Genomic DNA, 23,201 nt, shown 5'->3' on the forward strand with positions numbered 1-23,201 from the left:
CTTGGCTCCTCCCTCTGTAACTGGATCCTGAACTTCCTAACCCACAGATCACAATCAGTAAGTGTGGGCAACAACACCTCTTCCGCGATCATCCTCTCTCCTTTCCTCCTCTATTAATGGTATGCTTTGTCTGTATAGCGCTCAAGAAACCATACTTTTCACCGTATGTTAATACATGTGACAGTAATAAATCAAACCAATAAATCAAATCAAAAAGGCTTGCCATTTAGCCAGAGGTTGGCAGTAAAAGGGTCTATCTTACGTGTTTTCAGGTTAAAATCAGAGTGAATCCCAGAACCAGGGGTGCCAGGCTCTCCCATATTGTATACTTGTAAGATCTTGGTGATGGATTATTCAGCGGCTTTGACTTAGCTCTTTACTGCTTTATCAAATGTCGTCTTTTGTGATAATAAAAACACTCGGTCTTCTTAAACTGACATGTTTCAGGGACGTGGCTATCTCTGCATTGGTAACATTTCACTTTAAGCATCACTGACTGACTGCCTCTGCTATACCTTTTCTTGTGTTGATGACTGAAATTGTTTCCCGCTTTGTGGCTGCTTTGGTGTTTTTTGGTGCCATTTTGTGCACTCTGTGGCTCTTCTGCACCTTTTTCAGCACGTTTAATGGCCTTACAGTGCTATCTTTATTGCTCATTTAACCTCTGCAAGCAACCTGCATTGAATAATGTGGTTGTTCATACCACAAATTAACCCATCCCGTAACATGTCATTTAGAGTTGCTCCAAAATCACAATACTCTGATAATGGCTTCAGTTTAGCAATGTAAGTCGCAACCGATTTCTCTGGGACCCTCACCCTTGAATTAAATTTGAATCTCTGGAATATGATTGAGGATCTTCAGCTCAGATGCAGGTGTATTGTCATCGCTTTCAGTATGTCAGGCCAATGAGACCACTGGCAGAGGGGAGCTGGAGCAGCAGGGCACTCTTGTTGTGTCCTGGACTGGTGACCCCCTCTTTGTAGCTCACGCTCATCCTCTCTGTGAGTGCCCGAGGACTCCTTGACCTGGCGGGTTGTGTAGGTATCTCATCCAACTTTCACTGAGCCACTGGTTAAACAATGGACTGCAGATCACAGGTCATATCCAGCCACCACTGTGTATTCTGCTGGATCTGGGTCTCCTGGGTCTCCAAGAAGGCTCCCACCCTTTCCATGGAGGCAACCAAGCACTCACTTGCAGAACCACAACAGTAGACGGCACATGAACCATAAGACCATAAGACATAAAAGCAGAATTAGGCCACTCGGCCTATCGAATCTGCTCTGCCATTCAGCATCCTCCAGCCTCCTAGCCTGCAGTCAGTGAACGTCTGTCTGGCTGCTCTTTAAATATGGCGCCCAGATCTTGGACTCCAGGAGGTAACAGTGGGGAGAGTAACTTCCTCTCCAAATTGACGAACCTCTCGCTGGTGCATACGTTTGAGCTGAACAGTGTTAGACGCATGTGGTCAGTGGAAATCACTCCCTCCTCCGCAGCCACAACCAAACTTAGACTCCAGCATGGAAAATTCCAGCAATTGAGTGAAATGAATCAAATCACAATGCAAGCGAACATATTTGATTTGATTTGATTTATTGCTGCCACACGTATTAGCGTACAGTGAAAAGTATTGTTTCTTACACACCACACAGACAAAACATGCCATACATGGAGTACAAAGGGGAGAAAGAAAGGAGAGGGTGCAGAATATAGTGTAACAGTCATAGTTAGGGTGTAGAGAAAGATCAGCTTAATATAAGATCAGCCCATTCAAAAGTCTGATGGCAGCAAGGAAGATACACTTGTAGTTGATATTAACTTCGAAATATTTTTTGATTTGATTTATTATTGTCACGTTTTAATGTACAGTGAAAAGTATTGTTTCTTGCGCACTATACAGAGAAAGCATACCATTCATAGAGAAGGAAACAAGAGATGTCACACAGTGGGCTGGATTTTATGGCTCTGTCACACAGACGGCGGGACTGGATAATGTGGCGAGCCATTCAAATATCCATTGACTTCAGCAGGAAAATGCCACCAGTGGAAAATTACACCCATGTTTGTAATGTATTTTCAATCTCACTTTCATTAATTAGAGTTTTAAAAAAACATAATTTATGGCAGATTATAGAAAATGATGAAAGTACTTCGTGTAGGCTAATTAACTACATCCGGTGACCTGTGATGTAGAACTAAAGTTTGCTTCCAAAAAATTCCGATAATATATTTTTATGAACAGTGTTAAAAGCCAAATGATCTATTACCAGCTCTTGATAATTAGCTGTGCTGACCGGTAAACTTCCTGATTTGATTTTGTTTGGTTTCCAGCCCACTGATTAAACTTCAGATACACTAAAATTATATTGTACCAGCCCTCCCAGAACAAAGTGGCATATAACAACAAGATATGTGCACTCACTATAAAAACAATCGCAAGAAAAATCTTTTTTGTAAAGTTGCACTTACTTGCACTGATGTGCATTTCTGGACAAACATGTCTGACCTCTTCTTGCTTGTGTTGACAGAGTTGCAACTTTGCCCAAATAGCCCATGCAACCAACCTTCCTGTAGTGTCCTAACTATGTTAGGGGTTGTGAGTTTTAAACTAAAAAGGAAAAAGACATGATTTGCACGTATAGGGGGCGAACTTGCCATGAAATTTCTAAGTGTTGAATGAGCATGAAAACGAGAGAGAATCATGCCCATTTTTTGGGCTAGCTCCTAGAGGCAATCTTATGGCATTTGGGGGAAAAAAGACAAATGTGATTCTCGCCAGTAGGGAGATTAGATGGAGCCCAATCACGCAAAGTAGCCAGCTCTATGCTATATAGACATTGTTGCATGTGTCCTGATCTCCCAATGCACTTTGTGTAGGGGTACACAGGGAGATCTGTCACAAACACCTCTGATCACCCCCCGACATGCCTTTCCCCAATTGCCCCCAACCCTGACATTGCCCTCCAGGATTATCACCCTCCCTGGTTGCTGAGCCAGGCCAACCTCCCCCATTGATTGCCACCGCAGTTACTCCCCGATGCAGAGTACCCTGCCCCTATGGAGCTCCCCTCACCCTGCTTCCCCATCATGGCCCTGCCCCATCATAGCCTCATCCCTTCAGGCCCTGTCCCCCTTCAGGCCCCTCCCCTCCCTGTAGACTCTGCCTGCTTGGCAGTGCCAGGGTGCCTGGTCGACACTGCCAGTATGCCAGGCTGGCATTGCCCAAGGGGCACCGCTCCCCTGCCCCCGATCACCTGGGGAAGCATTAATGGATTCCGGTCCCACCGGCAACACCATCACATCAGGACTGTATGTGATCCTCATCAATGAGGGCCTCCACTGGCAAGGTTGTTAAGGTAAGTAAGCCCGGGTGATTGCGTCCAGGACTCACTAATTATACAAAAACACAAAACCTGGTTTTTCACCTCTCGCCTGATTTTAATAACTTGCCATGCTGATCGAAAGGTGGAATGAGCCGGCAAGATTGTCCCCATAGATTCAGGTTTATTGAAAGAGATGTACTGTGCACAGAACAGAAACTGATACAGCACCCCAGTGGGTAACGTCAACCGTGTGGCCGACTCTCAAGGAGATCGTGAAACTACTTAAAAAAGTAATACGCTCAAACAAGTGAAGCTGGGCAAGTGGAAATGTTGTATGTGGGGACAAAATTTGGTCACAGAGACCATAGGCAGGATTGGGTTGGGAACCTGAAATTTATCCAGCGTCCGTGCCGTGGCTTTGAGGTGAGGGGCTGTCAGTTATCCAGGTCCAGGGCAAGGGAAGCCACAGTCATTCAGGCTCCAGGGGGGGTGGGGGGGGGGTGCGGTGGAGGGGCAAGGGAAGTGCCAGCTATCCGTGGTGCGGGGCAGGGGTGGGGGGAGGTGTCATTTATCCAGGGTCTGAGGTGGGCATGTCAGTGAGCTACAGTCCAACATGCCCACCCCGGGCAGCCATCACCCCCACCACCCCCTCATCTGCCTTGGGCAGGTGAGGGGTTGGTGGAGGGGGGTGGGGGTGGGGGTGATGGCTGTCCAAGGTCTGGGGCAGAGTAGATGTCAATTATCCAGTGTCTGGGGTGAGGTGGTGTCACTTATCCAGGATGTACATTATGCAGGGTCCGGGGCAGTGTGTGTGTGTAAACTATCCAGGGTCTGGGGCACGGGAGGGGGATGTGTCAATTATGCAGGAGCTGGGGTAGGGGATGTGTCAGTTATCCAGGGTTTGGGGCAGGGTGTCACTTGTCCAGGGAGGGGGCGGGTGTTGATTATCCAGGGTCCAGGGTGGGGTGTAGATTATCCAGGGTACAGGGCGGGGTGTAGATTATCCAGGATCTGGGGTGGATGTAGATTATCCAGGGTCTGGGGCAGGGTATAAATTATCCTGGATCTGGGGCAGGGTGTAGATTATCCAGGATCTGGGGCGGATGTAGATTATCCAATGTCTGGGGCAGGGTGTAGATTATCCAGGGTCCGGGGCAGGGTGTAGATGATCCAGGGTCCGGGGCGGGGTGTGGATTATCCAGGATCCGGGGGCGGGGTGTAGATGATCCAGGGTCCGGGGCGGGGTGTAGATGATCCAGGGTCCGGGGGCGGGATGTGGATTATCCAGGGTCCGGGGCGGGGTGTAGATGATCCAGGGTCCGGGGCGGGGTGTGGATGATCCAGGGTCCGGGGCGGGGTGTGGATGATCCAGGGTCCGGGGCGGGGTGTGGATGATCCAGGGTCCGGGGCGGGGTGTGGATGATCCAGGGTCCGGGGCGGGGTGTGGATGATCCAGGGTCCGGGGGCGGGGTGTGGATGATCCAGGGTCCGGGGGCGGGGTGTGGATGATCCAGGGTCCGGGGCGGGGTGTGGATGATCCAGGGTCCGGGGCGGGGTGTGGATTATCCAGGGTCCGGGGCGGGGTGTGGATTATCCAGGGTCCGGGGCGGGGTGTGGATTATCCAGGGTCCGGGGCGGGGTATAGATGATCCAGGGTCCCGGGCGGGGTGTGGATTATCCAGGGTCCCGGGCGGGGTGTGGATTATCCAGGGTCCGGGGCCGGCCGGTTTTGGCGGGCATTTTGTCGGTGGTGTTTTCTGTCCGGGTCTCTGAGCTGAGGTGAAGCCGGGTGTGGGCGGCTCGGGGCCGGCTGTCGGCGGGGACTTTTGCTGCGGTAAGAGGCCGGGTCCCGGTGTGTCCGAGAGGATTTATCATTGATATCCCGGGGGGGGGAGAACGAGGCTTGTGGCCTCCACCGACAATCCGCTTTATAAACAGCGGGGAGATTATTAAATAAACCCCGACATTGATTAAATAATGCTGCTGGAATTGTAGACTCAGAGCTTTCAGCGGGGAACGGCATTGCCAGGGTTTATTAATTATTGGGGTGATTTAACCAGGTGAATATCCCCACCCCCCCCCCTCACAATTCACTAACATTTCATCCCCTTGTCAATTACATTAACATTAACTGTTTAAAGGTTTACATTAACTGTAGGATTCCTCCCCCCCCCCCCCCCGCAGACATTAAAGTTTATTTATTAGTGTCGGAAATAAGGCTTACATTAACACTGCAATGAAGTTACTGTGAAAATCCCCGAGTCGCCACGCTCCGGGGCCTGTTCGGGTACGTTGCCCTAACTGGCCAACGGACCCTAACCCGCACGTCTTTCGGACTGTGGGAGGAAACCCACGCAGGCACGGGGAGAATGTGCGGAGTCCGCACGGACGGTCACCCAAGCCGGGAATCGAACCCAGGTCCCTGTCCCTGTGACACGGTGCTGAGCGCTGGGCTGTTTGTTTTTTTAACGTGGGGAAATATCCTGGACGGGTGGCATCTGTTTGGGTGAGGTATTTAAACTGGAGGACGTTTTGCCTTTCCCCCCCCCCCCCCCCAGTGAATCAAACCCAGCAGCGGGGACTCGAGTCGGTGCCTTGGCCAACGTTCGTTCCCCCAATCCATACAACAAAACCAGAGTATTTGGCTGTTCGCTGAAAGATTTGCATTTGTGTAGTGCCTTCCCCCACAACCGCATGTTCCTCAAGTGCTTTATGGCTAATTTGAGCGCTTACTGAGGCTTAGTCTCTGTTTCTAATGTAGGAAACATGAGGTGGCACACTGGTTAGCATTGCTGCTTCACAGGGCCAGGGACCTGGCTTCGATTCCCGGCTTGGGTCGCTGCCTGTGCAGAGTCTGCACATTCTCCCCGTGTCTGCGTGGGTTTCCTCCCATAGTTTGAAAGACGTGCTTGTATGATGAATTGGCCGTGCTAAATTCTCCCTCAGTGTACCCGAACGGACGCCAGAGTGCGGGCAACTAGGGGATTTTCACAATAACTTCATTACAGTGTTAATGTAAGCCAAGTTGTGACATTAATAAATAAACTTTTAAAGTGCTTTGCTGCTAATCGAGCACTTTGAGGTTAAGCCATTTTTCTAATGTAGGAAACGTGCAGCCAATTTGCCACAGCAAGCATTGTGATAATGACTGGTTAATGTATTTTACTGATGTTGGAGGAGGGATAATAACTACCCAGGAAACTGGGGGCAATTCTACTTGTGTGAAATAATGCTATTGGATCTTTTCAGCCTGCCAGTAAAGGCCTCAGTTTAACACCAAGTTAACAACTCTGGCAGTGCAGCACTTCCTCAGTGCATCTCCCTTTAAGAAGGGCGCGCTGAGTTTTCCGTATTGCGGGCTAGTTTTGTGCTAGCTTCTTGTGATTTGGTGGTTGCACACAGTTATTTGAATGATCGGACAGCGTGACGTTTGCATGTTGCCACAATGGGTTAATTCTGTCTTGTGATCCCTGTGCCCATTTTCTGGAGGTTATCAAAGTCTGTAAGCTTAACCAGAGCAACTCTTAAATTTGCAGATGAGATTAAAATACTGCAGGTAAGCTAAGGTAGGTTGATTGGCTGTGTGTGTGAGATTCATTTTATGTGGTAGATCATAGGAATGTTGAAAAAGGAGTAGGCCATTTAGTCCATTGAACCTGCTCTGCCACTCTTTTCATATGCCTGATGTCATTAATCTCTGGAAATCTATTGATTTCTGTCTTGAACTTGCTCAATGATTGAGCTTTCCCAGCCCCGTTGGATAGAGAATTCCAAAGATTCGGCACCCACAGAGGAGAAATACCTCCACCTCAGTCTTTAAGGGCCTACTGCTTATCCTGAGGTTACTTCCCCTTGTTTTAGACTCAGCAGCCAAGAGAAATATCTTGTATACATCTACCCTGTCACGTCCTGTAAGAGTTTTGTTAGCTGCAATGAGATCATTTCTCGTTCTTCAACACTCCACGAACTACAGACCCAGTCTCCTCAACCTCTCCTCATAAAAAAATCCCACCATCACAGGGGTTAATCTGATGAACCTCCATTGCACTCCCTCTCTGGCAAGTATATTGCTGCACAGATAAGGGGATCAAAATTGCACATACTACTCCAGCTGAGGTCTCACCGAGGCTCTATACAACTATAGCAAGACATTTTTACTCCTGTACTCAAACCCCCTTGTGACAAAGGCCAACATACCATTTGCCTTCCTTGCTGCACCTGCAAGCTAACTTTGTGACTCGTGAACAAGGACAACTAGGTCCCTTTGGACACCACCACTTTGTGCCGTTAGAGATAATCTGCCTTTGTTTTTTTCTGCCAAATTGAATAGTTTCACACGTTCACATTTATATTCCATCAACAAGGAGAATAAGGAAAGTGATGGGCGGAGAAATCAACGGTCAGAGTCAGATAAGGACACAGTTTTTAAAAAAAAAGTAGGAACGGGACAAGGACTGTTACATGAATGAGCCTTAAGATTTTATTCATGAACGATTGTAGCATTTAAAATAAAATGGATTAATTAGTTGCACCGATAGATGTAAAGGGTTATGATATAGTTGGGATTACTGAGACGTGGCTCGAAGGTGGCCAAGGATAGGAACTAAACACTGAGGGCGATTCAAAGTTTAGGAAGGACAGACAGAAAACAAAAGATGATGGAGTTGCATTGTTAATTAATGAAGGTATTGAGGAAAGATATCAGCACAGATGATGTGGAATCTGTATGGATCGAGAGTTACACACCAAGAGACAAAAACATTCGTTGGGGTGGTCTCAAGACCGCCAAGCTGTAGTGGTAATGTTGGGAAAAGCATTTGACAGGAAATCAGAGATGCATGTGTTAATGTAACATCTGTGATTATGGGCGACTTTAATCTGCATAGATTGGGGAGTCAAATTAGTCACAGTACAATAGAGGAGGAATTTCTGGAGTGCATATGGAATGGTTTTCTGGAGCAATGTACTGAGGAACCAATAAGGGAACAGCCCATCTTGGACTGGGTGTTGGGCAATGAAAGACGATTAGTTGGCAATCTAGTTGCAAGAGAACCCTTGGGGACGAGTGACCACAATATGGTAGAATCCTTTGTCATGGTTGATAATGATGTAGTTGATTCTGAAACCAGGGTCCTGAATCTCAGTAAAGGTAACCAATGGTATGAGGCATGAGTTGACCATGATGGACTGGGAAATGTTACTGAATGGAAGAACAGTGGACAGGCAATGCAGGCATTCAAGGAACAAATAGGTGAACTCCAGAAGTTGTTTGTTCCTATTTAGTGCAAGAATAAAAAGGAAACTGTGGCCAACTATGGCTTATATGGGAAATTGGAGATAATATTAGATTTAAAGAAGTATACAATTTGCTGAGAAAAAGCAGTAGACCTGAGGATTTGAAGTAGTCTAAAATTCAGCAAAGGCAGAGCAAGGGATTGATTAAGAAGGGAAAAAGAATATGAAAGTTGGCTTTAGCTAGCAGGGAGCATACTAACTGACTGCAAAAGATTCAATTGATATATAAATAAAAAGATTGATTAAAAAATGAATGTCACTCCCTTACAGTCAGAAATGCTGAGGAACTAAATTCATACTTTGCTTCTGCCTTCACAAAGGAAGACATGAGTAATGTACCAGAAGTTCTGAGAAACACAAGTTTTAGTGAGAAGCTGAAGGAAATCAAGACCATTAGAGAAATGATTTAGGGGAAATTAATAGGATTGCAAGCGGACAAATCTCCAGGGCCTGATAATCTTCATCCCAGAATATTTAAGGAAGTGGCCTTAGAAATATTAGATCCATTGTGATCATTTTCCAAAATTCTTTGGACTTTGGAATAGTTCCTACAGTTTGGAGGGTAGTTAATGTAAGCCTGCTATTCAAAAAGAGAGGTAGAGAGAAAACAGGGAACTATAGACCAGTGAGCCTAATGTCGGTACTGGAAGTAGCTGGAGTCTATTATCAGGGATTTTATTGCACAACATTTGGAGAACAATGGTATAGTTACAAAGTCAGCATGATTTATGAAAGGGAAGTCAAGCTTGACAAATCTACTGGAATTTTTTGAGAATGCAACAAGTAGAGTTGATCAGGGAGAAATGGTGGATATGGTTCATTTAGACTTTCAGAAGGCTTTCAACAAAGTCCCGCATAGATTATTATGTAAAATTACATGTAATGTTAAAGTTTATTTATTAGTCACAAATAAATAAGGCTTACATTAACAGTGCAGTGAAGTTACTATGAAATTCCCCTAGTCGCTACAGTCTGGCGCCTGTTCGGGTCCTGACCAGCACATCCCTCAGACTGAAGGGAGAAACTGGAATACCTGGAGGAAAGCCATGCAGACATGGGGAAAACATGCAAACTCCACACAGACAATGACCCAAGCTAGGAATTGAACCCGGGTCCCTGACACTGTGAGGCAGCAAGCACTGTACCGCCCTTATGTTCCTGATGGTGGGATGTCCAGAACCACGGGTCATAGTTTGAGGATAAGAGGGTGAACCTTTGAGGAGATGCGGAGAAATTTCTTCACCCAGTGTGTGGTGAATTGGTGGAATTCACTACTCCAGAAAGCAATTGAGGCCAAAACATTGTGTGATTTCAAGAAAGAGCTAGATACAGCTCTTGGAGCTTAAGGGATGGGGAGGAAAGAGGGATCAGGGTATTGAATTTGGTGATCAGCCTGATTGTAATGAAAGGTGAAGCAGCCTCGATGGGCAGAATGGCCTATTCCTAATTTCCATCTTTCTATGTTTAGTTCTGGCCCATTCACCTAGATTGTCCAAACCCTCTTGGAGCGTTCTTGCATTGCCACCCAGTTTGGTGTCATCAGCAAATTTGGAAATATTACAAATGTCCCCACTTCCAAATCATTTGTATAGAAATTGAACTTCTGTGGCTTCAGCAGTAATCCTTGCTGTACCCCATGAGTAACATCCTGCTATCCTGAGAATGACCCAGTTATTCTTTTTCTCTACTTTGCCTGTTAACCAATTATCAATTCACACCTGTATGTTTCTCCCAATCTCACGTGCTTTAATTTTAGTTTTTTTATTATTCATTTATGGGATGTGGACATTGCTGGCTATGCGTGTATCTATTGCCCATCCCTAACTGCCCTTCATTTCAGATTGTCAGCCACGTTGTTGTGCAATGGGTGTCACAGTGGCTAGGTGATTAGCACTGCTGCCTCACAGCACCGGGGACCTGAGTTCAATTGTAGCCTTGAGTGACTTAAGTTTGCACGTTCTCCCTGAGTCTGCATGGGCTTCCTCTGGATGCTCTGGTTTCCTCCCACAGTCCAAAGATGTGCAGGTTTGATGGATTAATCATGCTAAATTGACCCTTGGTGTCCCATTAGCTCTGGGAAATGTGTGGGGGTGGGGGAGATACTCAGTCAGAGTCGGTGCAGACTTGATAGGCCAACTTCTTTTGCACTGTAAGATTCTATGATTACCTATCTGGATTCACATTCCGAAACATAGAAAATAAGAGCAGGAGTAGGCCATTCGCTCTTCAAGCCTGCTCTGCCATTCATTATGATTATGGCTCATCATCCAACTCAATAGCCTAATCCTATTTCCTGTCTACCCCCACCCCCCACCATATCCTTTGATCTCCTTCACCTCATATCTAATTCCTTGAAAACATACAATGTTTTGGCCTCAACTGCTTTTTGTAATAGTGAATTCCACAGACTCACCACCCTTGGGTGAAGAACTTTCTTCTCTTCTCAGTCCTTAAGGATTGCCCTATGGGCCCTAGTTCTGGACATCCCCACCATTGGGAACATCCTTCTTGCATCGACCCTATGTATTCTTTTTGGAATTTTATAGTTTCTGTGAGACCCCCTTATTCTTCTGAGCTCTAATGAATATATGCGCCTCAATATCTCTTCACACATCAGTCACACCATCCCCAGAAAACAGTCTGGTAAATCTTTGCTGCACTCTCTCTCCATAGTAAAAACATCCTTCCTCAGGTAAGGAGATCAAAACTGCACACAATATTACAGGTGTGGTCTCATGAAGGCCCTGCATAATTGCAGCAAGACATCCCTGCTCCTGTACTCGAATCCTCTGTTCACGAGTAGAGTTGAGCTTATTCAATGTAACTACTTCTCCTTTGTTGTTAATGCTCTTTTGATATGATTTATTATTGTCAGATGTATTAGTATACAGTGAAGAGTATTGTTTCTTGTGTGCTATATGGACAAAGCATACTCTTCATAGGGAAGAAAAGGAGAGGATGCAGAATGTAGTGTTACAGTCATAGCTAGGGTGTAGAGAACGATCAACTTAATATAAGGTAGGTCCATTCAAAATCAAAAGAGAAAATGCTGGAAAATCTCAGCAGGTCTGATAGCATCTGTAAGGAGAGAAATGAGCTGACATTTCAAGTCCAGATGACCCAGCTTTGACAACTCAAAACATCAGCTCTTTTCAGTCCTTATAGATGGTGCCAGACCTGCTGAGATTTTCCAGCATTTTCTCTTTTGGCTTCGGATTCCATCGTCTGCAGTAATTTGCTTTTATTTAGATCCATTCAAAAGCCTGGCAGCAGGAAAGAAACTGTTCTTGAGTTGGTTGGCACGTGACCGCAGACAATACTGGAGTGTCCACTTCAGGGATCTCCTCTCAACCTATCTGGTTGAGCCCAATGGGATGCAAAGCACAACATTTGCTACCAGGAATTGCAGGAAAGGTGTCACAATCTGCCTTTGGACTCCGCATTTTTGGTTAGGGTTTACTCCTTAGCCTTCAACTCTCCCGAGGTATCTGCAGGACAGTGGCGCTATTTAACCTTAACTGAGTCACGCCTGTCAGGAAGTGTCCGCATGCCACATGTCTAAGGGATAAACCTTTGCTAGCACATAGAGACAGGAAGAATGCTAACTTTTCACTTGCACGCTTGATGCATCACATTGACCCGTTCCAGTAGAGGGGTGATTTGACTGTATTCATTTAAACTGTATAACATTGACAGAATAACCTGTGGTTCTGGAGAATAACGAATGAAGATGCAAACTAGTGCACCTTTTCTGTGGACACCAATTTATGCCCATCTGATTCTCGCCTTCAGATTAAAGAACAAATTTCCTGTGATGCATTTTTTAGGGTTTTTATTTTGTAATAACTATGTAATGATTTGAGATGGCTTCTCCCCCTTTACTAATGCCGTTTAGAGGTGTGCAGAAGGTACATTCTGAACTCCTCTTTGCATCACCCCACCCTTGAACCCATTTCCTTTTGCTGATGGATTAAAAGCTATCTGGAGTTTCTCTTCTGGGATAATGTGAGCTGAACCAGTGTTTTAGCATTCTGAGCAAAAGCATGGAGAGGCATGTAGTGCTGGTGGGGTCCTGTGTCGCTGCACTGCCACAAGGGGTTTCATTTAGTATGTTTGATTGAAAACATCTTTAACAAAGGGTAAATGAAGACAAGTTTATTTTTTTTAATAACTTGTTTAAGAAGTTCTTTTTTCTTTTCTTTGGCCCACCTCCAATGTAGTTCCTTGCCAGGCAAAATGAAGAGATGGTAGAGGAAGACAAAAGTCACGTGTTGAGGTTGTGCAACATTTTTGTTTGTTTTTCTTTACTCTGACAGAAAACTTCTCATGGGTTTAGAGGCTTTGGACTAGTGCCCAAGGTATGTGGAGGAAAGCTGTTACACTGCTGTCCCTTTTGAAGGCCATTTGGTTATTTTAGATCTTGGTTTGGTTTCACAACAATACTTTGGTGCTTTGAAGATATTTCAACTTTTGCAGCTGAAGAATATGGGATTGGTGTATCATTTGGTCATTTATCCATATATATTTGTGCAAATCTTCGGTTGGAGGACACGGTGTATAAACAAAGCAGTGTATGCGTTGTATTGTAATGCTATGGATGTTGAGTCAGTAGAAGCAAATGTAACTCCTTTACAATTGAGTCTCTGGTGTATTTTTCATTGGTTCCCCATACAGTCTTGTTTGCCAAGACTGTCAGAAGTAAGGGCCTCGCCCAGTGTCTCTGCCAGGAGAGACAACATACGGCCTGTCTCTGTCGTTGTTTGGAAGAAAGTCAGCTGCACTCTTTCTCACTTGGTGTATGTTTTCACGGAATCATTGTGGCACACAGAGGCCATTCAGCCCATTGAATCTTTGCTGGCTCTTTAGACCAATTCGATCAGTCTCATTCCCCCTGTCTACCCTGTAGCCCTATAAGTTTATTTCCCTGAAGCGTCCATCCAATTTTCTTTTGAAGCCACTCATTGTCTGTTTCCACTACTCTGAGGTAATGGGTCCAGATCATTATCATTCACTTTGTAAAAACATTTTTGCTTACGTTCCTCCTGCATCTCTTGCCCAAAGTCTCACGAACAATCAATGGATCAGGTTTTCTTTGTCTATTTTAGCTAAACTTATAATCTTTATACACCTCTTATCCAATCTCCCCTCTTCAATGCCATCTTCTTCAACCTAAACCTTGTAGTTAAAATCCCCCTTCCTATCCTTTGAATCATTCTGACAAATCTCATTTGCACCTCTTGTGGACCCTCGCATCCTTCCTGAAGTGTGGTGACCAGAACTGGACAAAATACTCTAGTTGTGGCCTAACCAGAGCTTTTTATAGGTTCAACATAACTTTCCTGCCTTTGCATCCTATTGGTTATACTTTTATGAAGCACAAGATCGAAATGCTTTGCTAATTGCTCTCTCGGTATGTCCTGCCACCATCAAAAATCAATGCATGTGAACACCCAGCTCCCTTTGTCTCTGCACACTTTTTAGAACAATGCGATGCCTTTTTCTGTCCCTTCTGCTAAATATGCATCATCATGAGGTCATGCACTTCAGTAGGAGGAATCAAAAGGCAGATTATTATCTAACTGGAGAGAGACTGCAGGTGAGTGAAGTACAGAAGGATCTAGGTGTTGTAGTGCATGAATCACAAAAAGCTATCAAGCCAGTTTAGCAAGTAGTTAAGAAGGCAAACAACATTTTGGCCTTTATTGCAAAGGGGTTGGAGTTTAAAAATTAGGAAGGTTTTGTTGCAATTGTACAGGATGTTGATGAGGCCCCACTTGGAATATTGCATACAGTTTTGGTTTTCTTACCTAAAAAAAAGCTATAGTAACACCGGGAATTGACCAAAGGAGTTTCATCAGGCTAATTCTTGGGATGAGAGGGCTGTCCCATTGAGAGACAAAATAGTTTGGGTCTATATTCCTTGGCTTTTAGAAGGGTGAAGGATGACCTTATTAAAAAAAATCCAAACTCTTGAGGTGGCTTGACCGGGTAGATGGTGAGATGTTTTCACAAGTGGGAGAGCCTTAAAGACGACAACATAGCTACAAGATAAAGGGCTGGTCACAGAGGTGCATAGAAATTTTTTTCTGAGGGTGGTGAATCTCTGAAATTCTTTGCCCCAAAGTGTAGTGGAGGCTGGATCATTAAGATCGAGAAATGGCACAGAAAAGGAGTTGAGGCCAGTGTAGATCAATCATGATTGTATTGAATAGCAGGACAGGCTTCAAGGATTTAGTGGCCTATTCCCTGCTTCTAATTCTATTTCTTGTGTATGTTCTGTATTGAACCTCATCTGCTGCTTGTCTGACCATTCTGCTGGCCTGTCCATGTCCTTTTGTAGTTGATTGGTACCATTCCCAGTGTCAGTAATCCCCTCCAAGCTTGGAATCTTCAGTGAATTTTACTCTACTCCAATATTTGGATCATTTATATATGACCAAACAGTCAGTGGCCCTGGCACTAGGGAGCACCACAGCCTGTTATCCTCCAGTCTGAAAATCAACCATTTACAATTGTTTATGATTTTTTCTGTCCTTAAGCCAATTTTCTTTATCCAAGCTTACACTGATCCTTCAATTCCATGAGCCGTAACTTTGTTAATCAGCCTTTTATGTGGTTTTTTTATCAAATGTTTCCTTAAAATCTATTTAGACAGCAGCCATTTATTTCCCTTTGTCAACCTTCTCTGTTACTTCACCAAAAAATTCAATTAAATTAGTCAAGCATGACCTGCCTTGCACAAATCCATGCTGGCTAGCCTTAAGTTAACTCAAACCTCTCCCAGTAAGTGTTGATTTCTGCCCTCCCCTTGATTACATTGGCACCCTTTTTTCAGGTTAAGGTAAAGGACATGCAGAAAATCTGTTGGGGTGGCATAGTCTCAGATGGTGCACCTCTGCTGATGGACAATGAGATCAATCTCTGAGAGTATGTTCTGCCATAACTGCTGCATGTTATTGTTTCTAAACTGTTACCCACTTACTAATGTTAAACTGACCAGCTTGTAGTGACTAGAAATGTCTTTCCATCCTTTCTTGAATAATATTTGTCATTCTAATCTGCTGGCATCGCCTCAGTATCTAGGGAAATTGAGAGGATATGATGAACTCTTCTGCTGTCACCATTCCACTTTCTTGAGCAATCTGGGATTGCAAGGCAGCTGGACCTGGACTTCTCCACTGCAGTCCAGCCTGCCCGTCAGTTTTCACTCAGAGGTTTACAGTATGGAAACAGGCCCTGTGGCCCAACTTGTCCACGTAGCCTTTTTTTAAACCTCTAAGCTAATCCCAGTTGCCTGCATTTGTTTAGATATCCCTCTACGCCCATCTCACTCATGTAACTATTTAAATACTTTTTAAAAGACAAAATTGTACCCGCCTCTACTATTACCTCTGGCAGCTGGTTCCAGACACACTCAACCCTCTGTGTGAAAAAATTGCCCCTTTGAACGCTTGTGTATCTCCCTTCTCACCTTAAACCTATGCCCTCTAGTTTTAGACTCCCCTACCTTTGGGAAAAGATATTGACCATCTAGCTGATCTGTACCCCTCATTATTTTATAAACCTCTATAAGATCAACCCTCAGCCTCCTACGTTCCAGAGAAAAAAAGTCCTAGTCTGTCCAGCCTCTCCTTATAACTCAATCCATCAAGTCCTGGTGACATCCTAGTAAATCTTTTCTGCACTCTTTCTAGTTTAATAATATCCTTCCTATAATTAGGGTGACCAGAATTGCACACAGTATTCCAAGTGTGGCCTTACCAATATCTTGTACAACTTCAACAAGATATTCCAACTCCATGGTCTGACCAATGAAATCAAGCATGCTGAATGCCTTCTTCACCACCCTGTCCATCTGTGACTCCACTTTCAAGGAGCTATGAACGGGTACCCCTAGATCTCTTTGTTCTGTAACTCTCCCCAGTACCCTACCATTAACTGAGTAAGTCCTGCCCAGGTTCAATCTACCAAAATGCATCGCCTTACATTTATCTGAATTAAACTCTATCTGCCATTCGTCAGCCCACTGGCCCAATTGATTAAGATCCCGCTGCAATTGAGATAACTTTCTTCACTGTCCACTATGACACCACTCTTAGCGTTATCTGCAAACTTACTAATCACGCCTCCTATATTCTCATCCACATCATTAATATAAATAACCAACATCTGGAATTCTCTGCCCGTTGAAGTGGTGGAGGCTGCCTCGCTAAATATTTTTAAGAAGCGGGTTGATGGGTTTTTGATAAGAGAAGGGATTAAGGGTTATGGGGAGAGGGCGGGAAAGTGGAACTGAGCCACGACAGATCAGCCATGATCTTATTGAATGGCGGGGCAGGCTCGAAGGGCTAGATGGCCTACTCCTGCTTCTATTTCTTATGTTCTTATGTTCTTATGAGACACACCGCTGGTCACAGGCCTCCACTTTAAAAAAACAACTCTTTACAACCACCCTCTGGCTTCTGTCAAAAAGCCAATTTTGCATCCATTTAGATACCTCATCCTGGATCCTGTGAGATTTAACTTTATGCAACGACCTACTATGTGGTACCTTGTCAGAGACCTTGCTAAAATCCATGTAGACAACATCAACTGCATTGCCCTCATCTACCTTCTTGGTTACCCCTCAAAAAAACTCAATCAAACTCAAAACTCCATCTGTTCCCTCCACCATTTCTGCTTCCTCTGATCTTGTGTTAGCATCCTCTTCCTTATGGAGCACCAATACTTTCAATGGAGAGGATGGATGAAAATAATGCAAAACAAAAAGTATATCAGTCTGAAATATTAATGATGAGGCGACTGTAGGTAAATCTATGCCTGGGCTTGACTGCAGCTGAGGTGGGTGTCATTAAAGCCTTCATTTTCTTCGTCAGAATGTTGTCTTTAATTGGCAACTTCAATCCAAAAGTGCTACCGGTGCTTAAAGAAAAATTCATTCAGTGGGGACGTGCTTTTTTTTTGAAGATGGCATTGATACAGATTGAGGCAGCAGTGAAAGAGATTTACTCCAATTTTTTTTATACGCTTCATCTCCCTGTTTTGGTGTTTGATACTAATGCTTGATGGTAAAAGGCTCCAATTTAACCACATTATAGCTTTCACTTTGGGGCATTCCTGCTTCAATTAATTTCAGCCTCTCTAATGAGGTCTTAGAATAAACTGAGATTGAAATTGCCTGATAAATTGGCTTTGCCAGCCAATTATTTTTCCAGTTGAATACACTATTATTAGAACACATCAAACACTTAGATGCATTAACCTGTTATTTTGTTATCCCACTTCCTGGTTAAGTGCATCTGCTGTGTCTTTTAGAGAGCTCTATTGATGTCATATTGACTGAACTTCAGCTGTACAATTTAAATTTTCCAGCTACTCTATTGGAAACTGTAACTAATAGGCTCTCATATATTAGAATTTAAATTAGGTTATTCCAGAATACTACCTGTGTTTGAGGGCCTGTTTGGCCACCTTTATCAGGTGAGGGAGAAATTGCATTTGGAGGAATTATTTTCTGTATTGAATAGCTTTAGGATAGTCAGAAGCTTTTCCTAGGGTGGAAGAGTCAATTACTAGGGGCATAGGTTTAAGGTGTGAGGGGCAAAGTTTAAAGGAGATGTACGAGGCAGATTTTTTACACAGAGGGTGGTGGGTGCCTGGAACTTGCTGCTGGGGAAGGTAGTGGGTGCAGATATGGTTGTAGCTTTGAAGGGGTGCTTGACGAATACATGAATAGGATGGGAATAGGGGGGTATGGTCTCTGGAAAGGTGGGGGTTTTAGTTAAGTTGGGCAGCATGGTCGGTGCAGACTTGGAGGGTCAAAGGGCCTGTTCCTGTGCTATAATTTTCTTCTTTGTTCTTTTGCTGGAGTCAACTAGAGTATGTACCATGAGTCTATCCCATGTGTTGAACATAGAACATTACAGCGCAGAACAGGCCCTTCGGCCCACTATGTTGAGCCGACCAGTTAAAAAAACAATGACCCTCTAACCTAAACCAATCGCTTTTCATCCATAAACCTATCCACGGATCTCTTAAACACCCCCAAACTAGGCGCATTTACAACTGCAGCAGGCAGGGCATTCCAATCCCTCACCACCCTCTGGGTAAAGAACTTACCCCTGACATCCGTCCTATAACTACCCCCCCTTAATTTAAAGCCATGCCCCCTCGTGCTAGCTTTCTCCATCCGAGGAAAAAGGCTAACACTATCCACCCTATCTAAACCTCTAATCATCTTATATGTTTCAATAAGATCCCCTCTTAGCCGCCTTCTTTCTAGCGAAAACAACCCCAAATCCCTCAGTCTCTCCTCATAGGACCTCCCCTCCATACCAGGCAACATCCTGGTAAACCTCCTCTGCACCCTCTCCAAAGCCTCCACATCCTTCCTATAATGTGGGGACCAGAACTGCACACAATACTCCAAGTGCGGCCGCACCAGAGTTGTGTACAGTTGCAACGTGAAGCTGCGACTCCTAAATTCAATCCCCCTACCAATAAACGCCAAGACACCATATGCCTTCTTAACCTTATCTGCTTGATTCCCTACTTTCAGGGATCTATGTACACATACACCTAGATCCCTCTGTTCATCCACAGTATTCAGAGTCCTCCCGTTAGCCCTATACTCGACACATCTGTTATTCCTACCAAAGTGAATTACCTCACACTTCTCCGCATTAAACTCCATCCGCCACCTCTTGGCCCAGCTCTGCAACCTGTCTAAGTCTTCCTGCAAACTACGACACCCTTCCTCACAATCTACCACACCTCCGACTTTGGTGTCATCAGCAAATTTACTAATCCACCCAACTATACCCTCATCCAGATCATTAATAAAAATTACAAACAGCAGTGGCCCCAAAACAGATCCCTGAGGCACACCACTCGTAACTGAACTCCATGACGAATATTTACCATCAACCACCACCCTCTGTCTCCTATCTGCTAGCCAATTCCTGATCCACTTTCCTAGATTACCCACAATCCCATACATCTGCATTTTCTGCAGAAGCCTACCATGGTGAACCTTATCAAACGCCTTACTAAAATCCATATATACCACGTCAACTGCCTTTCCCCCATCCACCTCTTTGGTCACTTTCTCAAAAAACTCAATAAGGTTAGTAAGGCACGACCTACCCGCTACAAAACCATGCTGACTATCTCCAATCAATTCATTACTCTCCAAATAACTATAAATCCTATCCCTAATAATTTTTTCTAAAACCTTGCCCACAACAGAAGTAAGACTCACCGGTCTATAATTCCCGGGGAAGTCTCTGTTCCCCTTCTTAAACAATGGGACAACATTCGCTATCCTCCAATCTTCCGGTACCAAATGAGCGTAGAATTTTATTTTTGGGATGATTTTTGGGCAAGTCACATTGTTATTTGCATTCCTTACTAGCATAGCTGTAGAAATGGACACTGTTATACTATTGAGATATGTATTTACCCAAACCCTCAAGAAAGAAAGAAAGTTGAGTGGGTTATATAGATGTGTGAAAGTCTCTTACTTTTCTGGTAGGGCTAAATATTTTTAAAGAAATATTAGCATTCTTCTTTTACCTGGAAATCTCCTATCAAGTTTAGTTTGGGAAAGATGCATTCTGATAGCAGGACAGATTTGTGTTGATGTACTAAACTAAGCTGAGAATGATCAGGAAAACCATGAATGCTGTAATAAGAGCAGCAAATTCTACACGTGCGCATCTGAAAAAAGGAAGACGGCTGGGTGTTGTAGACCATCATCAGAACTGGGTTACACCTGGACTGTTAACTGATCGTTGTCTTCCAAGTATTAACTTCCCTGTGTGTTTCCAGCCTTCCCCACTTTTGCAAGTGGTGTTGGTCAGCATTGAGCACTCAGTTTGGGTATAGCAGATGGAAAGCAAAGAATCCTCTACTTTGGGCAAAAGTGTGTCTTGGCATGAACACAAAAAGAATGACATTTTCCATTTCGGCCATCAGCTATCCTGTAGCTTCTCGAGTAAAATTGCCAAATTAGGAGAAGGTTTCAACTCTGGGTTTCCAATTAGTGAGTTGAGATTAACTAATTACATTTCATCAGTGCAGGTTAGATCTGATTTTAGTTTTATTACCGCTTTCATCGCACCATGGGGAGGCACACAGTTTTCATCACTAAGAAGTTGCAGAATTATTGGAATCATGAGCTTTTTTGAATATATACTTGCAGCAGGCAGAGTCATGCTACCCAGCTGGAGTGCTTAACAGTCCGAAGAAACTCATGGCCAAGTACTGATTGCAATTCACATTCATATGTGGTAGACGTTACACAAGTAATGAGCAATCTTGGGAGTTGATGTTGCAATGATCTGATAGGGAGGCAGATATTCCACTGTATCTGCCTTGAGCTGCTGGGTGATCTTTGTACTAATGCCATTCAGTAGTGCGTAATGTTTGCACCTTGTATAATTCCCCTTTCATTAAGGAAAACTTCCCTGTGGAAGATTGAGGATCTTATACAAAGAATCAGAATGACTACAGTAAAATCAGCATAGTTTTATTAACTGGTTTAAATTTGGCTTGCTGTTGTTTCCAGTCTCACTCTTTTTACAAAAAAGACTTAATTAGTGAGGGGGAAGGGTAGCAGTTAATACCATGTTGAGCTTCCTCTGCCCTGTGAAACTTTCCTCTTGTGCACTGTAACAGAATTCTTACTGTGTAAAGTGTCCACATCATGTTGCAGAATAAATGACTTCCAGCCAGACTCTGCAAATTGTGCATCAGGGGCAAACTAAACCATCAGAGAAAATCAGAATTATCCAGGGAAAGATTTGGAGGTGGAGGGCAGGGAGGGGAGTGGATAAATTGAATTGTTTTTTCAGAGACCCAGGATATGTGTGTAGGGTCCAGTAGCCTCCTTAAATGATGAAAACTTGTAAGACTCTACTGGGCTTTGGAAGAGCATTTCTGCTGTCCTGTGTTTGTGTTGTTCATATGCTGTGTTTTTTTTCAGGGAAATACCATGTCAATGGCTTTGGAAAACTTGTCAAAAGATGCTTTCAATTTGAATCAAAATAATCAAATGAAGAATGATTCTGGTAAAGAAAATGAGGGTGGTTACAAACTTTCAAGTAGGTCCAAGATATTTATTTTTCCTTCCAAGATTTTCTGATGCTTTTAAATGCAATTAATTACACTAAAGCAAAATGCCAGTATAAGGGTTGTGCAGAACTCTGGAGCAACATTTAAAGCTAAAAGGATTGCAGTAATTTCCTGTTGGATGTGCTCAGCTTTGTGCCGATTGCAACCAGAACACCTAAACAGACAAGAATGCTGACAGCCTGATGACTGTCATCAGTGGTTCTTGACAGTGATGGCTAAATTGTTACAGAGTCAAATATCAGGACTCTCCGACTGAGCGTAGTAGCCTTCATCAATTGAATTATTCCATCTTGTAGCCAATCTGGAAAATAGTAAAAAGTTCCTTACAAACAACGTTGGGCTGGATTATGTCTTTAAATATGTGACAATCTGTTTTTGACCACTTTTAGGAGTCTGCAATCTGCCAAAAAAAGGCAAAAAAAAGCTAACACTCCACAGTACATTTTGGATTATTGGAGTACATTCTGCCAGAGACGAAACATATGCTTTTCATCTCCGGTAAAATATATACATGTTATTTCTTGCACTAGACTTTTGCTTTACATCAGTTTCATTACTTCAGAAGTTTTTAAGCTTCTTCATATTTTGTCAAGGGTCATGGTACTTGTATACAGACAACTACAGAGAGAGTATAAAAAATACTAAACTTGTACACTTGGAATTTGTGTTGTGTTTATGTTTTTACATTGTTCTTGCTATAGACAGTGAATTTATGAGTATAAAGGTAAAAGCTAAACTAATTATCTGAAAACTGGACAGGTTATGCAAAGAAAAACCTGAGAATCATTTGCAAGTATGTAATCTCTGAACTGTCCTTGGCAGTAAGTGTCAGTTTATGTTTGGGTAACTACACACTAGTGAGTTATTTATCTGATATATCTAGAAGGATAACAGCAGGTAGCATATAGAAAAACAACCACCTGCAAGTTCACCTGCAGGTCACTTGCCATCCTGTCTTGGAATTATATTGCCATTATTCCTTCACTGTCAAACTTGGCCAAAGTCCTCAAATTCCCTTGTCAACAATACTGTGTGCATCTACACACATGGACTATGTGCAAGGATGCAGATGTTCAAGAAGCTCACCACCAGGTTCTCAAGAGCAATTAGCGATGGCCAGTAAATGTCCTTGCCAGAGACACTTGCACCTTAAAAATGAATTTAAAAATAGAATCACACTTCAACCTTGTGGACGTGATGGACTGAAAAACTTTTTGGAGAAAATTATTCTCATTTTAATTCTCAAGTTAGCCACAGTGACAGTCACTTTCAAGCTGACGAATAGCATACCAGGTTGGTTTACGTAATTATATAAATAGTTAGAGCTGAAAAATAACTTTTTCAAGTTTTGAAGAATTTTTATTGATAAGAAATGAACTCAGTGGGACCAATTATTGGTTCAGTGATTCACCTTGGCTGTAAGCTAGGTTAAGCTAGCCAACAACT

The 23,201-nt window shown here is 43.7% G+C and overlaps 1 protein-coding gene across 2 annotated transcripts in view; it reads left to right on the forward strand.

The window, feature by feature from the left end:
• Positions 1–23,201, forward strand: part of cdc7 (cell division cycle 7 homolog (S. cerevisiae)) — a 76,238-nt gene that overhangs the window by 14,764 nt on the left and 38,273 nt on the right. Inside the window, exons 1-2 of one of the 2 annotated variants that reach the window (XM_080195200.1) lie at positions 5,040–5,160; positions 21,607–21,724. In XM_080195200.1, the coding sequence (XP_080051326.1) occupies positions 21,616–21,724 (109 nt within the window). In that variant the 5' untranslated portion in view covers positions 5,040–5,160; positions 21,607–21,615. Of the gene's footprint in view, positions 1–5,039; positions 5,161–21,606; positions 21,725–23,201 lie in introns of those variants that run through there. The other variant, XM_080195199.1, reaches the window with a different exon arrangement.

Source organism: Carcharhinus amblyrhynchos, chromosome 9 (genome assembly GCF_965287045.1).
Source record: "Carcharhinus amblyrhynchos chromosome 9, sCarAmb.v2.hapA, whole genome shotgun sequence".
NCBI lineage: Eukaryota > Metazoa > Chordata > Chondrichthyes > Carcharhiniformes > Carcharhinidae > Carcharhinus > Carcharhinus amblyrhynchos.